Source organism: Echinops telfairi, unplaced genomic scaffold, assembly GCF_000313985.2.
Source record: "Echinops telfairi isolate 266 unplaced genomic scaffold, ASM31398v2 ScPeMD7_42;HRSCAF=159, whole genome shotgun sequence".
In the NCBI taxonomy this organism is placed as follows: Eukaryota; Metazoa; Chordata; class Mammalia; order Afrosoricida; family Tenrecidae; genus Echinops; species Echinops telfairi.
The window spans coordinates 2,438,744-2,454,942 of NW_022103940.1; the positions used below are offsets into that span (position 1 = coordinate 2,438,744).

Here is a 16,199-nt window from a genome sequence, read left to right on the forward strand (position 1 = left end):
GATGACTCTCATCAAGGGCAGCAGGCAAGAGTAGGAGAGGACAACGGATGGGCCGGCTGGCTCTGCTAGAGAAGGAACGAAAAGAAAGCGTGAGCCCTTCAGCAGGGAGATGCCTCCCTGACTGTGACATCCACACGACTGTCAATGCAAACATTTTTTTGAGGGCCCTGCTCTAGGGACCCACACCCCACCCAGTCCCCTGTTCACCACCCCTTGCAGGACCTTTGAGGGGTGCTAGGCTTGCACGTTGTCTGGCTTGAGTGGAGCTTACTGGGTCGATAATGGGACTGACTGCAAGGACTCCACATGATGAGCAGGATTAGGGTCTTCACAGTTCCCTTGCAGGGTCGGGCCATCAAATGTTATCAAGGCCTCTTTGCTGAAGGAGGACACTGGACTCCATTCCTGGAAGGCTTTCTGTGTGTCCAGGGCACACATGAACATTTCTCTCCCTGGGTTGTGTAAGGACCTTAGTGTTCCAGCACTGTCCTTATGCCTCCATGACCAGGTGGGGCATGATCCCTGCTAAGACCCCCTGTGACCAAGTGAGTAACCCCAGGAAAAAGACAAGGGCCACTTCATTCTGAACATAACTGACTGGGGGATTTGCAGCTTCCTCATTTGGGGGGAACAAATGCATGGAGTTGACTGTGTTTTTCCTCTTCAGGAATTGTTACCTAAAACCACTGCTAACCCTCCTACCACTCCACCCCACCACTCTCTGGGAGAACAGCTTCTGGAAATCCTCTGTCTTCTGAATGGGGTTGAACTAAAAACCTCCACTGCCCGAGACCCTCCTGGAAGGAGTCTCTGGGCATTAGTACTGGCCAGGTTTGTTCTGCACTCCCAGATCCAATGGCAGTGGCAGGGCTCAGGGCAGTCCTCCCCTTTGAGCACTGCCCATTTCATCATTAGTAGCGTCATTTGCCTCCTGAGCACCCCATTGCTAGAACCCAAATCCATGGTGAACCTGAGCCCCTGGCCCTCAGACTAAGGGCCAGCCCTTTGTGAGACCTGAGTCATAGGAGAGAGCCATCTACACCAGGTAGAAGCTGCTTTAGGGTGGCTAGGGCTGGGGGGCCTGAACAAGGAGGTGGACTGCGGGGGTATGGCAGCTGTGCAGGGAGGCTTCTGAGACCTCCTAAGTTCTGGATGTTGAGCTCCCTTCCTTCTTCACTGGGGATTCAGACCTGGACTTGGGGTAGGGCAATGAATTCCTCTTTCTGACCTCTTGGGTGCTCACAAGCAGTGATGGAGTTTTTTGCCCACTCCAAGGCCCTCAACCCCATACAGTGGAGCCCGGGACGGGCTGTGCTGCAATTATTCTGGGAGGGCAATTCCCAATCTATTTTCTTTCCAGAAGGGGCCCGGTCTCCTATTCCAAGACCCTTGGGTCCATGTACTTTCCTGGTCTAAGGTGCCCCTGAGCCTTCAGTCTAATGGTAGGGACAGGACGGTGTAGTTAGCACTACTCTAACTCAGGTGTGGTGAGCCCCCTAAAATACATCCAAGGTTTTCACCTGGACTCCTGACCGGCCAGGAAATTTTTCCTCCAAGAGGGAGGAACGCAGCTTGCCAAAGTCAAAGCCTTTGCTTCCAGGGGCCCTGCCAGAATCAAAGTCTGGTAACTTTATATCCCCAGAAGCTTATTGGGGAGCCTGTAGGAGCCAAAAGACACTGTGGCTTCTAGAAGAGCTGATATCAAGGGCAGAAACTTGACTCCCAATGGTTTACAGAGGGTGGTCCTTTAGTGTTCACTCACAGTCCTCACTGAGAGACCCCATCATGACCTAGACTAGATGTCTACAGAAACCCGGGTTCCAGGCTCAGTTAAAGATTCTCTCAAGTGCAGAGGTCTAACCTGGGGAAGTCAGGCATAGAGCTCAATTTTCCCCGTCCGGGGGTCAAAGGAGTGCCTACTTGATCAGTGCTCTGCAAAGAGCCTGTCCTGGGTCTACCTCACCACTACTGGGCCTACCTCACCATTCAAACATAACCACTCTTAATCTGCCTGCCTTGTATGGGCTCACGGTTCACTCTTGCCTGCACTCAGGGTCTACACTCCTCCCTCCGTTGAACTGAGGCCCCTGAATTAGGCCCAAACCCTCTCTTCCAGGGAAAAATAAGTAGGGAATAGTTTGTAGTAACTCATTCTCTGGAATTCACTTGACAGTCAATGAAAGCCCATTTTTACACAACAGAACTGGGCAATTGTGTTCTACAGACCAGAATCTGCAGAGAATAAAAGGATTGCCAGGAGTTTCTTCCGCAGTGCAGCTCGGTTGGTTCACACCAACATCTAGGTTAGTTAGCAGACTGTCTAAGACTCATAGACACCGACCCACCATTTCTACACCCTCCCTTCACTCATCCCACTGAAAAGATTTGTTTTCCATAACCCCCAAAGTAGTCAGAATGGATGGTAAATTATTAAATCAGGTGGGAACTCTATGGGAGAACAAAAAAAAAATACTGACACTGAATCGATTCTGGTTTACAGTAACCCTATAGGACAGGGCAGAACTGACCAAATGTGTTTCTGAGACTATACATCTTTATGAGAGAAGGCCTCGTAGATCTCCCACTGGGCAGCTGGTGGTTTAGCTGACTTCGTGATTAAAAGTCAAATGTGTAACCAACTTTGCCACCAGGACTCCTTGGGGTGGGAGGAGTAGAATATTTTTATAGTGGGGGCTCAGAAGAAAATAGAATTCAGGCCAGCGAACCCATCCAGCCCTGTCACTTACCACACTTGCTAGCCTGAGAATGATGTAGGTCCTTCTACTTCCAAGTGAGTGTGCTCAGCCCTGTCTTAATAAGACTGTTAGAATACACCCCTATGTGCAGGATGTAAAGCACTTGCCCAGATGACTGAAAATACTGGGTCTTGAATGGATGGCATTCATTGCTGTCATCATTTTGACACAGAAAATATCACCCTGCTCTCTGGAATATAAACAAGAAGACGTCAAAACCTTTGAGGGGAAATCCCATTATGTTTTCCTTTTGTTTGTTTCTGTCATTAGTTGTCCAAGTTTAATAGGGAACATAAGTATTTCACAATAGAAATGTTATACACAACTAAGCACTTGAGAGAAGGTTTTTTTAATATTTTATATATATATATATATACACACACATATATATATTTAATATATATACATAAATCGAGTTGATGCCACTCATATCAAACATGTAGGATAGGGTAGAACTCCTTTGAGTTTCCACAACTGTGTCCATATATTAGAGTAGAAAGCCTGGTCTTTCTCCCATGGAACGGGTGGTGGTTTCAAACTGACCACCTGGTAATGTGCAATCACACCACCACCACTCCACCCAACGTGCAACCACTCCAAAACCAGGGATATATATATGAGAGATTGTTTTTGAATATGTGAAGCTCTAAGACAAAATACATCCTATAACCAAAGATTTTCCTTGGCCAAAACATCTGACAGAAATATCCCCATTATAGTACCTAGTTGACTTCGGTTACAGAGGGATGTGAGATGGTACACAGCAGCAACAGGGATTAGCTCCCAGACAGGAGGAGGGCTGTCAGAGAGGATAATCATCCAACAGCAACAACAAAAACCCCACCTTGATCTGTTCTTTCTCTTCACCAAATAGATTCAAGATTACAAGAATTTTTGTCAAAATGGGTACTATCAGCTTTCCCAGGGGCCCTTTTATTCAAATGATGACTGTTTAGATTCACTTTACCCGCACTAAAAAGTTGGTCCTCACAGAGATCACCAGTTTTACTCAAGCTACCTGAATTAAAATATTTGTTTTTAATGGAGGAGGCTGTAGCTCTTCTCTCTGAGCCCAATATAATGAATCCCAGGCTAGGGGATTTGGGGCATCACACCTCAGAGTAGTACCTTTATTTCTCAGAAACTCCCTCCAGACATTATGTGCAAAACACCTAGTTGTGCACTGAGACAAGAACAGAGATCACTTTCCACCCCTGCCTCAGATGACAATTTCTTTCTGGTCAATCTCAGATCTCAGAGTACCACATCACAGCATTTTTCCAATGCAGGGTCTTGTCTCTCAACTTTGAAACCAACAAGTAGAGGACATGACATTTATTCAACCATATTCACAGTCTCATCTAGTCCATCTCACAGCTGACTTTATGATTATATGCCACCAAAGGACTTGCACCTTCCAGGATTCCAAATGGTATTGCCTTGGGAAATGTACACTGAACTTTTCTCCTCTAGAACAGCTATTGGTTTTACTTTTCCCTTAGGTTATAATGGATAGGCCACCATCTCCTCACAGGACTGTAGCTCCTGGCCTCTTAAAAGGACTGGGCCTCAATTCAAAAAATCAGAAAGTAACAGGTGTTGGAGGGGCTGTGGTGAGATAGGAACTCTTGTCCACTGCTGGTAGACCTGTAGGTATGTGCAGCCACTATGGAAATTGATCTGGCGACATCTAAAACAGCATACCAGCATGTATCAGGGAACCAATAGCTAAAATAGTTATCTAAAATTGAGCTACCATAAAACCCAGCAATCCCCCTAATGGGCATATACCCAGAAAACGCAAGAAACAAACCATGTCTAGACATCTCTGCTCCAATGTTCATCGCAGAGCAGTTCACAATTGCAAGGAGTTGGACAAAACCCAAATTTCCATCAATGGATGAATGGATCAAAAACCATGGTACATATATACAACGGAGTACTACGCATCCCTAAAAAGCAGCGATGAAGGAGGCATGAAGCACATTACCACAGGGGAAGAACTATAGGAAATCATGCTAAGTGACATAAACCAAACACAAAAGGACAAGTACAACATGAGTCCACTGAGGTTAGCTTAAAAAAATGGGACATACGGAATAAGCTACTATGTACATACATTCCTGGGGTGAGGTCCAGGTACTATGGCAGGGGCCAAACCCAATCCAGGGATACACATGGCAGCCAACTAAATAGGAGGGGAAAAGAAAGAAGGGGAAAAAAGACAGGTAGTGGGAGAAGAGGACACTAACCCACCTAAAGGGAGTGTGTTGCAAACAGGACGGGGAGAGACAGACCAGGCGCCAAGACGTGAATACAACATACTGGCACGTAGAAGGGAACCAATAGAGAGGTCTGCGGGGCCGGCCCCAATCCCAGACACCCCTGCCTTCCAGAAGAATGCACTTCAGAGGACAGCACTGAAGCTACAACTTTGGGAGAGGGACACGTCTGATTAGAGCACACGGGAGAAATGACGAGGGATGGAGAGTGAGGGGAACACATCCTAGGCCACCAAGCCGCGAGGACGATATTCCTTGTCTGAGCCGACAATGCACAGAGGACTATAGGGCCGGCACCACCATGAGACAGGACACCCCGCACTGAACCATAGCGCTACGGGGGACGACACTGGAGACAGTGTGGGAATTGTGCCCATTCTAACCCCATCACACTGGGGCAAAACACTCAGGGAATGCAGCAGAGGAGCAAGGGGAGCAAAGTGGTGAAGTCCTGGGGGATACCAAAAATAGAATTTGGAGACAGTGGGGCATGCCATCGGACTCAACTGAAAACACTCATAAAGCCCAACAAACAGATCTTGAACTATTATAGGCTTTTCCATGTTTGTCAGTGGCTTTCTTTTTGTTGTTATTTTGTTTTTGTTGTTGTTGTTATTGTTTTGTTGGTTTTGACTTGTTTGGTTTGGTTTTGTCTGTTTTTTGCACTTATTAATGTCTCTGCATGTCTATCTAGATAAGATAGGTGGGATAAACAAATCAGATATGAAAAAAATGGGACCGATGGTTCTGGGGGGAATATGGGAGAAGGGTAGGTGGGAGAAAGGAGCAGGGGGCAGGGGGGACTAACCCAAGGACAGGGGAACAAGTGAACTAAAATCAATGGAGAGAAGGGCGTAGGATACCTAGTGGGGCTTAATCAATGGCAATGTAGTAGCGAGGAATTACTGAACCTGAATGAAGGCTGAACATGATGGTGGGACAAAAGGGAAGCAAAAGAAAATAGAGGAAGGTACTTGGAGGCAAAGGAAATTTATAGAGGTCTAAATACAAGCATGTACATATGTAAATATATTTATATATAACGAGAGGGGAGTAGATCTATATAATTATATCTATATGTTAAGAATAAGGTTGAATTTGGACATTGGGGGGTACTCAAGTACTCCCTCAACACAAGAACACTTTGTTCTAATAATCCGGCATTCTGTGATGCTCACCTTCTCGACACAATAGCTGAAGACCAAAATGAGTCCATAAGCAAATGTGGTGAAGAAAGCTGATGGTGCCCGGCTATCAAAAGATATAGCATCTGGGGTCTTAAAGGATTGAAGATAAACAAGCAGCCATCTATCTGAGAAGCAACAAAGCCCACAAGGAAGAAGCACACCACCTTGTGTGATCATGAGTTGTCCATGGGATCAGGAATCAGGCATCTAAGACCCAGAACAAAATCATACCCAATGTGAATGGGGGTGGTGGTGGTGGTGGTGTGTGGAATGGAGACCCAAAGCCCAGATGTGGACAATTGAACAATCTTTCACAAAAGAATCACAAGGAAAAGATGAGAAAGTCAGGGTGCAGTATAGCATCGATGAAACACACAACTTTCCTCTAGTTCTTTAATGCTTCCTCCCCCCCACCACCACTATCATGACCTTAATTCTACCTTACAAATTGGATTAGACCAGAACATGCACTCTGCTACAGATAAGAGCCCGCAACACAGGGAATCTAGGATAGATAAACCCCTCAGGAGCATCAATGACAATACAAATACCAGGAGAATAAGGGGAAAGTTGGGAGAGAAAGGGGGGATCAATCACAAGGATCAACATATAACCCACTTACAGGGGATGAACAACAGAAAAGTGGATGAAGGGTGACAGAGGACAATGTAAGATATGAAAATAGTAATCTATAATTTATCAAGGGTTCATGAGGGAGAGCGGGTTGAGGAGGGATGGGGAAAAATGAGGAGCTAATATCAAGGGCTCAAGCAGAAAGAAAATGCTTTGAAAATGATGATGGCAGCATATGTACAAATGTGCTAGACACAATGGATGATGTATGCATTGTGGTAAGAGATGTAAGAACCCACAATAATAGCATTTAATTTAAAAAAGGGGGGGTAGACCTCTGACTTAGCCTCGTGAGTACTAGCACTGAGCCTTTCAACTAATGTTTGGGAATAAAGGCGCCTGTGAGGATGTGATCTCCCTTCCTCTACATCCTAGAGGAGTGTAGTCCAAGGGTTCTCAACCTGCGGGTCGCGACTCCTTTGGGGCTTGAATGACCCTTTCATGGGGGTCCCTGGATTCATAACAGCAGTAAAATGACAGCTATGAAGTAGCAATGAAAATATTTTTATGGTTTGGAGGTCACCACAACATGAAAAGTTGTATGAAAGGATCACAGCATTAGGAAGGTTGAGAACCACTGTTCTAGATAAGTGAAACTCATTGAGGTATAAAATCATATATCTCATACTTTGACAAAATGGAAGATGGAAAGAAATCAAGGACAAATAGAGAACAACAAATGCTAGAGATAGGAACTCTTCTGCACTATTTCTGGGCTTGCCAATGTGTGCAACTGCTGTGGAAAGCAAGAGGGAACTACCCCAAACAGCTGAGAATAGAAAAATGCCATGCGACCAAGGAATCCCTTTACTGGGCATATAACCCAAAGAAATAAGAGACAGAACACGAACAGAAGAATACTCTCCCATGCTCATTGCAGCACAACTCACAATAGCAAGTAGCTGGAAGCAGTACACTTTCCCACAAGGAGAAAATGAATAGCTAAGCCCTGGTACATACACACAAAATCATACTATGTATTCCTGACAAACAGTGCTGAAGCCATGCAACACCTCATGAGGTGGAAACACTTTTGCCGAATGAAGTTAGTCAATCAAAAATGGATAAGTATTGCATGAGCCCACTTCTAAAAGATAAACACCAAGAAAAGGCAGGCTTCTGCTCTCACATCAGGTCACCTCTTAATCTGGTTGGCCAAACAATGAGATAGAGATTGTGCCTGGTGTCCAGGATCCAAATATCACCCCCTTTATGTGGATTCTTTAGAGACCACTTCAACAGAGGAGAAACCATTTCAGCTGGGGCGAGTTGCTCAAGATGGTTGGAAAGGTAGAAGACCATTCAGTGGCTGCCACACCACATTGTGCCCGGGACACTCAAAAAAAAAAAAAGAACAAACGAAAAGAAAAACACCACTCATCTATGACTGAGAAGCAAATCTTACTGGACATTCAGTCCAGATAACAGGAGGGTGGTATCTATGTTGCCAAGAAGGAAATTGCACTTAAGTAATTGAGCTAACTGGGGAGAGAAACAAACAAACGACAGACAATAAAAAACGAAACAAATATGTAACAATTCTATATAGAACCCAAGGGAAGCATAAGCCCATTTACTTTTTGAACACTTTTGACATAGATTCTATCCAGCCCGTGTTGACATAAAGTGTGTACTACAGACTCCTGGGACTTTAGAACATGACCTTTACAAGTGCACTATCTCTTTTATAGACCACTCCCAGTGGATACGATGTGGGCTTTATGTCAAACTCACCTGTAGAACATTTAAGGAACCAACAATTGTCCCTTGGACTTAAGGCTGAAAACCTTTTGTGTGAAAAGCAGCAGATGACTGCTAGGTCAGGGAATTTTTGGTTATAGAACTGTGGTTCATAGTTCTTGCTTTGAGGGTGCCCCCCCATATAGTGGCTCAGGACTTCCATATATTTACTATATTAATGTCTTCCTTGTTTTCTTCTCACATGTATTAGTCTGGTAGACATGATTCTGCTTGTATGAATGAGTGTTATTGAAAGTTTTTCCCTATTACCAATGCTCATTGTTGGTGTGAATAGTTTGGTTACATAAGAGTTTAATCTGTACAAGTCAACAATTTCTGTATTGTAGTCTGAAGCTGGCCTATATTCGTATAATTCCTCTTTTCAACAGTGATGTAAATTCTATAACACTGGCTAAATTAATGACACTATATTACCTGTGTAACATGGGCATGATTATAATGTTCTTTATCATAAAAAGATGTCTCTAAAGTGAAGCAGAGACATATATAAACCATAGGTGTATAAATGGGTTTGGGGCTCCCACTTAATTTAAGCCCCAATCTACAAACAATTAGTTCTTTTAATATTTGCCCATCCCCCACGCTTGTCCTTGTGAAGTAATCACTCAAGATATGGGTGCTAGAGCGCAGTGGGATGAAGAAAGCAGATGGTGTCCCTATATCAGAGAGAATAGAGTCTGGCATCTTAAAATACTATCTTAAAACCAGCTGTCATTTAAATGATAAATCAACTTAGTCCACATGCAAGGACACCAGCCTGTGTGCTCCAAGGATTGTAATTATACCACCACGTACAAAGGAGAGAATGATTACAGTTTAAATTATCAACACATCGACTGCCAAAGCTATGGATTATGTGGAAGCCAAAAGTCCATTTGCAGGGCCACCACATAAATTAAGCCTCATGTTCATCCCCTGAGAACACAGTCCAGGGATGTGAATACCTTGCTATCAAACACAGAGCATGGTAATGTTGATGACAGCAGATGGCTTAGGTTAAAATGTACATCCTTAAACTTGATATCCTTTGGGACCCATTTTAAAGTTGTTTCAGTTTTCAATATTTACACCTTTATTTAAATGAGATTTTCCTATGTCTTTCCTATTCATTGTTGTTGCTGCTGCTGTTTTGCTTGTTTCCTTCTAGATTGTGCTTTTTTTTCATGTCTGTATACAAAATCTGGGACAGGTAAATCTACAGACAGCATACCTGGATTAATAACCACCTAGGGGCATGGCAGGAGAGGATGGGGGGACCCGGGGAGCTCACAAGCATGTTTATGAGAAGGAAAGGTCCCAACATAATTTTGGTGATTGTACACATTTTAATTTGTTTCAACACTCAAATCATAAAATATGTGTTGCAAATGACATAAAAACTATTTTGAAAAATATGATCTAGCAACACAGAAAGAACTTATATAAACTTGCCCAAGTGTGCTTTGTGCCTTTTGAATAACTATCAGTAAATAAATAACAAGTCAGTAAATAAAGAACGTGGACAAGAAATGATCGTGCTTTATTTTTCACCCCTGGTATTTCATGGGTTTCATGAAGGTTTTCAAAATATTCTCCAATTTCAGATCAGATGATCTAATCTGAGTAGAAGAAACTTCAGTTTTCATATGGGGCAAGGAGAGTTGCGACCACTAAGCCAGTTGAATGCTTTCGCTAGGAGAGCAGCATTCGCCATGGCTGTCAGGTGGGTTTGGCGTCTCCCTTTCTCTTCCTCTGTTGGTTCATAGAGGGATGAGAGGGGAGTGGGAGCAACATTGTTGACTTTGGCCAAAAACTCAAGTATTTTAGCCCTAGAGCTATCAACAAGAGCTCTGGGACCCCACAGGAATTCATAGCAGGGTGGTTCACTATCAAGTACCTTACGATACTCCAAGTACCCCAGCTTGACCAGATCTTTGGTAAGGAGCCTCTTGGGCTCTCCATAGATATAATGTTTCTTCCCCGGAAATACTCTCACCATGCTGAGGAATTCCCAGATCTCTTGTGCAGTGGCATGGTGGCCCTTCATTAAGATCACCCCCAGTACTGTCATCAATAGCCCTGTCTTTGGCAAGCCCCTGCCAGGATAGACTCTTCCATTATTGGGGAGGTACAATTTGCTGGCAAGAAAGTATGAGTCAAAGATGGAGTAAGATTTCCTAACTTCAATTGCATACCCCACCTCAAGGCGCTCAGATGCCTTCTTAAGAATCTGGTGAAACTGGTCTTTGAATCTGGGGCTGATAATCTTTACCATGTCAACCTTGGAAATGTGCTGCTTCATTTTAAACTTGTACAGCATAAAGTGCTCCAGTATATCTACCCTCAAGTCCAGAGTGTCAAGGTATAAGTCCTCAGTGTTGGGGGAATGTAAACACTCCCTAGATGGTCGCTTGGCCCCCTTGTCAGCCACTCTGTTTATAGAAGTCTTGATGGTGGAAAAGGGTTCCTGGGGCTCTTGAGGTGTATGAGGGACCTTAGCAGCAGCAGATCTCTGGGGGTTCTCGTCACGAAGTGGAGTGGAAGAGAAGGAACTGGTCTCTTGTCGTACATGGGCCTCCCCTTGAACTTGCTGGTGTTTCTCATCCTTCTTGGGTTTACACTTACGATGTAGAGGCATGGTGTCGCTGGTCAAGGGCAACCTTCAATACCCTAGGCTGGAGAGCAGGTGATGTGAGCTTGGGGGCTGTGGGCCACGGAGAAGATGTACAGCCTTCAGCACGGAGATGTCTATTTGGCTTTACCGAAGCCACCTCTGCGGTTTCCCACGAGGGCACTGTCCTAAGATTACCAAACCTTCGTTGCTCCTGGGAGCCTGTCTTTGAGAATTCTGTGCAGGAAGATAGAGTATGCAATAGGTTATTGCCTGCCAGCTCTGCCTGAGGTTTACTGGGGCTGAGAGCAGGGTCTCATACAAGGGAAGTCTCCATTCTTCAGGGGGTTGGGCCAGATCATGTTTCGAGTAGCCTGTGAAGTGGGATGGGAGCTCTCTTGCCCCCCTTTACTTCTACTTTTCTGAAAGTGACCCCTATAATCAAGGCAAGCATCCCCCTCAGACCCCCAAAGGCGTATATGGAGAACTTCAGTTTACCATGGTGACCCAAATCACCCAGTACTGATACCTGTCTGGGAATCACTCATAGACCCTTCAGCTGTTATTTAGAATTTTCCCCTCTCCTCCATGGAGAAGCTCAGAGCCTATCCCTTGCTTACCTGATGGCTGGATCCTCGGAGCATACGTCTCAATTTCTTGGGATCTGATGTCAAGAAGCGATGGGGAAGCACCACAGCCCCTTTGCCCTGGCCTGGACTTGCAAGACCTAAAAGAAGGAAAGAAAGTCAGAAGCCTTGCTATCCCTTCTATTTAAAGGTGGATAGTCTCCTCAGTCATAGCCTGGACTGTGGGGTAACCTAAGATATGCCCTCCCTTATCCTGAGACTTCATCCTGAGACCAGCACCTCTCTGAGACTTCAAGGAGCAGTGATGTTGACTTATTTTACCTCACCTCTCTCTGGTCTTCAATGTTGGCTGAGAGTAAGGCAGGAAATCTCGGATCTCCTTACTGTCATCAGGTTGGTGGTCCTCCTAGGCCCAAAAATCTTCCTCTTGGCCTCAGTATAGAAGCAGGAAACAGTTCTACCCCTGACTTGACAACATCCCCTTTAGCAAGTCCTTCAACAGCCTAAGACAACATCAGAGGCAATGAGTAGGATTCAGTGTAACAATGGCTGGTAGCCCAGGGAGGCCAACAGGGTGGGGCCCTGTATGATCTCATCAATTATGATGCAGGAAGTTTCCCTCAGCCCTAACTCAGCAGTTGTGATGAATCCTGGCCAGCCCTAGTACTGCTCCTTTTGCTCACTTCACCCCTACCTGTGGTAGTTACATAATCTATAATCAATTTGAGAGGATTAAGAGAGAAGGGGTGGAGTTTCACCTGTCAATCAGGTGAAAGCTCCATGACCTCATTTGGAGGTGCTAGGGAGATAAAAAGCTCGTTTGAGGTGAGCTACTCCCTGGGAGACATTGCAGTTGATAGGCCACATGAATACAGGCTGATGGCAGCCAGTGCCTCAGAGCTGGAGAAGCCACGTAGAGACCCTGCCACTGCTGAGATGCTTAGACTGCCACTGGATCCACAATAATTCCCACCCACTGGCCTGTGATCTTCCTGCATTTGGCGTCATTGCATGTGTTTAGTGAGTCTGAAGAGGACCTTATACTAAATTTTAAAAAAAATTTAATGAGGCTATAGATGGTACAACCTGTTAACTTCTAGACTGTGAACCAAAGTGTTGGTTGCTCAAACTGGCCCTGAGGCAACATGGAAGAAAGGCCTGGCCAACTGGTCACAGCCTTGAAAACCCATGGAGCCTATTTCTGTTCTGAGACATACTGGCATGCTGAAAGTCAGAATCGATTCAACAGCAATGAGTTTGTTAGTGTTCTCTTTTAGTTAGTTATTTAGATCTTTAGATGGTAACTGCCATCGTCTTTGTAGCTAATCAGATTGTCACCAAACATTACTTCCTGCTTTTCTTTACTAATATCTCTGATGAAGTGTGGTGTATTTCCTGCTTCTATTATGTATTCCAAAACAGTACTTTGCATACAAGGTCCTTTTTTATGAGTCTGAAACATTTTAGAACAGTGAGAAAAGTAAGTAGATTAATAAATTTGGTAGGCCTCTGTGTTTGTTACATAATCTGTTGTCAATTTGAGTGAAGGAGTGGAGGTTAGCCTGTCAATCAGAACCATCTTTCTTGGTGCGGTGAGCCCAATTACTAGAGGACCATAAATGCTAAAGCTAAGAAAAATTACTCATCAATAAAGGAAGGCAAGATATTGAAAAGCACAACCACCAGTAATTGAAAGAAAATCTAAACGTGTAAACCAAAGTATATTGAAGGGGAACAAACCAATACAAAAACATGTATTTGGGGAGTGGTGCACATATAACCCCCTAGGGTTGAAATAGAGTGATTATGTGTGGCATTGAGCCATCCAAAGGGAATTGGGAGGGAATGATTCCAATAGGGATAGTCTCCAATCTTCATGGTAATATTGAATTGCTAAGTAGAGATCACTTCATTAAGAAGGGACTTTCGTTCTTGACACAGATCAAATTCAATATTGGCCATTCCTCCTAGACTGCCACTACTGGCCATACACATGCAGTCAGTGTTTCTTAATGTTTTCTTCACTTTGGCTCGTAACGAAGTAAGAAGTAAGCCCAGAGAATATTCTGGGGGTGATTCTGATCTAAAGGAGACCAATCACCATTCGTATTAATGGTGAAGGGGGTTATGTTGTTTATATATTATAGAGTTTGGCCACAAAAGACTCAGAGATCTTTCACATTTGAAGGAAAAGGTAGGAAAGACATATTCATCAAAATAATAAAATTCTTTCTTGTATGACTGAGCTTACTAAAGTCACAAACTCATTAATCTTGCCTCAGGAAACCCAAAGATGGCAATTAGCTATACAATTCTGCACATAACTAGGATACACACAAAAATAAATAAATAAAAGTAAATTCTTTAGGTAGCAAAGACTAGCAAACACATAAATAAGATTAATTAAGCTTGAAAAAACAACTGCCCCCCAAATGAGGTGTTTAACTATGCCTTTTTCAGTTATGGGAATTTAAACACAAACAACAACAAAATCCATAAAACAAACAAATAGTTCCATCCCTATGTCAGGTAAATCTTTTAGAAACAAAAGACTTAATTCTTCTGTAGGTTCACAGGAGTATTGAGGCTGGAGCTCTGACTCTTCTGGGAGTTCAGTCTCTAGGTAATTAATTGTCCCTGCTGGCCCAAGGCTTCAAGCGTGTGTGATGGATCCAAGCATCAATTCCCACAACCTTGACTGGAGTCAGTGTAAATGGTGATTCTCTTTCCCTCCCCTATTTCTAGGGCTCAGGTTAAGGTAACCAATCACTTTTAAGATACTACTTCATACACAGCCTAGTGGATGCCATTCTTGACCAAAGAATTACCATTTGTGAAAGAGTTAGATCAGAACTTTCCAAAAGGATGCCTTTTAGGTCATCCCTGGCAGCATAGTTGTTCAAGATGACTTGCTGACTGTCATGCAGGGGACTCTGTCCTTCTTCTGGTAAAAAAAAAAAAAAAAAGGGTGTAGGGTTTAGGAAAGTGCAGTTCGAATTTGCACCAGTGGCCTTTTGTAGACCGATAGTTCAACAGGTGGTTGTTGGAAAGCCACAGGCTTCCCTTAGCATTTAGGACCCCAGGGATATGATGTGAGGTATACACAGTCAAGTATCTTCCCTGTGTCAATTCAGATGCATCAGGAGGGCCACCACGGCCGCCACTTGGAGACAGTAGGGCCATTCTTTTGCAACATTTCAGTTTCCTTGTTCAAGTATGCAATTGACTTTTGCACAGGGCCTCTAGTTTGGGTTAGCACACCTAGGGCCATCCCTGTTTTTTCAGTTAAATGGACAATTTGCCCAGTGGGGAGGCTAAGAGCAAGAGCATTTAAAAGAGCTTACTTTAATTGCTAAAAGCCTGTTTTGCCTCAGGCCCTCAAGAGAAATTGAGACAACATTGTTTCTGGGCTTCTTTGAGGAGAGTTTGCAGGGAACAAACAATTTCACTGTACCCTGAGATCCAATATTGGAAGAACCCAGTGATATTCAAGAATTCTCTGGACTGTAGGGCCGACAACAACTCAAGACATTTTGTTCCTTTAGCTGGAGAATACCCCAAGAGAGGACAATACTTGGGACACATGGCAGGGAGTGTGGTCTGACAACCCCCCTCCAGCAATGGGGTGAACCAAGAAGGGAACAATATAACAGGTCAGCACCCAGTGCAAAGTAAAGCCACAAAGCCCTTAAAGATCCTCCAAAATAGATTTTAGGCTAGGAGGGACAGCTCCCATAATTCCCCCAGGACTAGTGGGGAGATAGTCATAAAGGTCAGCGGACAGACCTGTTTTTTTTTTCTTTTTCAACCTTTTGGTTTCTTTCTTTCTTTTTTTTCAGTCTATGTCATCCATGGTTTGCCTGCTTATAAAAGATAGGCATGGAAATCAAGTTTGTGGAGAAAGCAGTGGGACCAATGGTTCAGAGGAATTTAGGGAGAGAGGGTGCAGTGAGCAAACAACACCACAGACAGGGGAACAACTAGGGAATAAAAATTAACAACAAGGAGAATGCAGATATCCTGGGGTTGTTGGGGTGTTGGAGCAACAGCAATCTAGCTGAGAAGAACTACCAAGAGGTGGAAGTAGGGTGAGTGTGATGGTGGGTTAGGAGGGAGGTGAAAGGACAGTGAGGAATGATCAAGGAAGCAAAGCTATGGGTAGAGGTATAAGCATAGGTGTGTACCTATGTAAATAGATTAATCCATAAAAATAGAGGTATTGGCCTATGTACATATATTTATATGACAATACAATGAGGTAGTAGACAGACTCTGGGCCTCTGCTCATGCCCTCCTTCAATACAAGAACATGTTGTTCTAACAAAACGGCATTCTGTGATGCTCACCATCCCAGCACAATCGCTGAAGACAAAATGGGTACATAGTAAATGTGGTGAAGAAAG

The 16,199-nt window shown here is 44.0% G+C and overlaps 1 protein-coding gene across 1 annotated transcript; it reads right to left on the reverse strand.

The window, feature by feature from the left end:
• Positions 1-10,240: 10,240 nt before the first annotated feature.
• LOC101651618 (melanoma-associated antigen B5-like) lies at positions 10,241-11,236 on the reverse strand. The gene has a single exon (XM_004714149.1). It carries the CDS (start codon positions 11,234-11,236, stop codon positions 10,241-10,243), a length of 996 nt encoding a protein of 331 aa, XP_004714206.1.
• Between the last annotated feature and the right edge of the window lie 4,963 nt (positions 11,237-16,199).

What these genes read in the sequence shown, in the direction of transcription:
- LOC101651618 (XM_004714149.1), bottom strand. Translation starts at nt 11,236, where the DNA reads ATGCCTCTACATCGTAAGTGTAAACCCAAGAAGGATGAGAAACACCAG.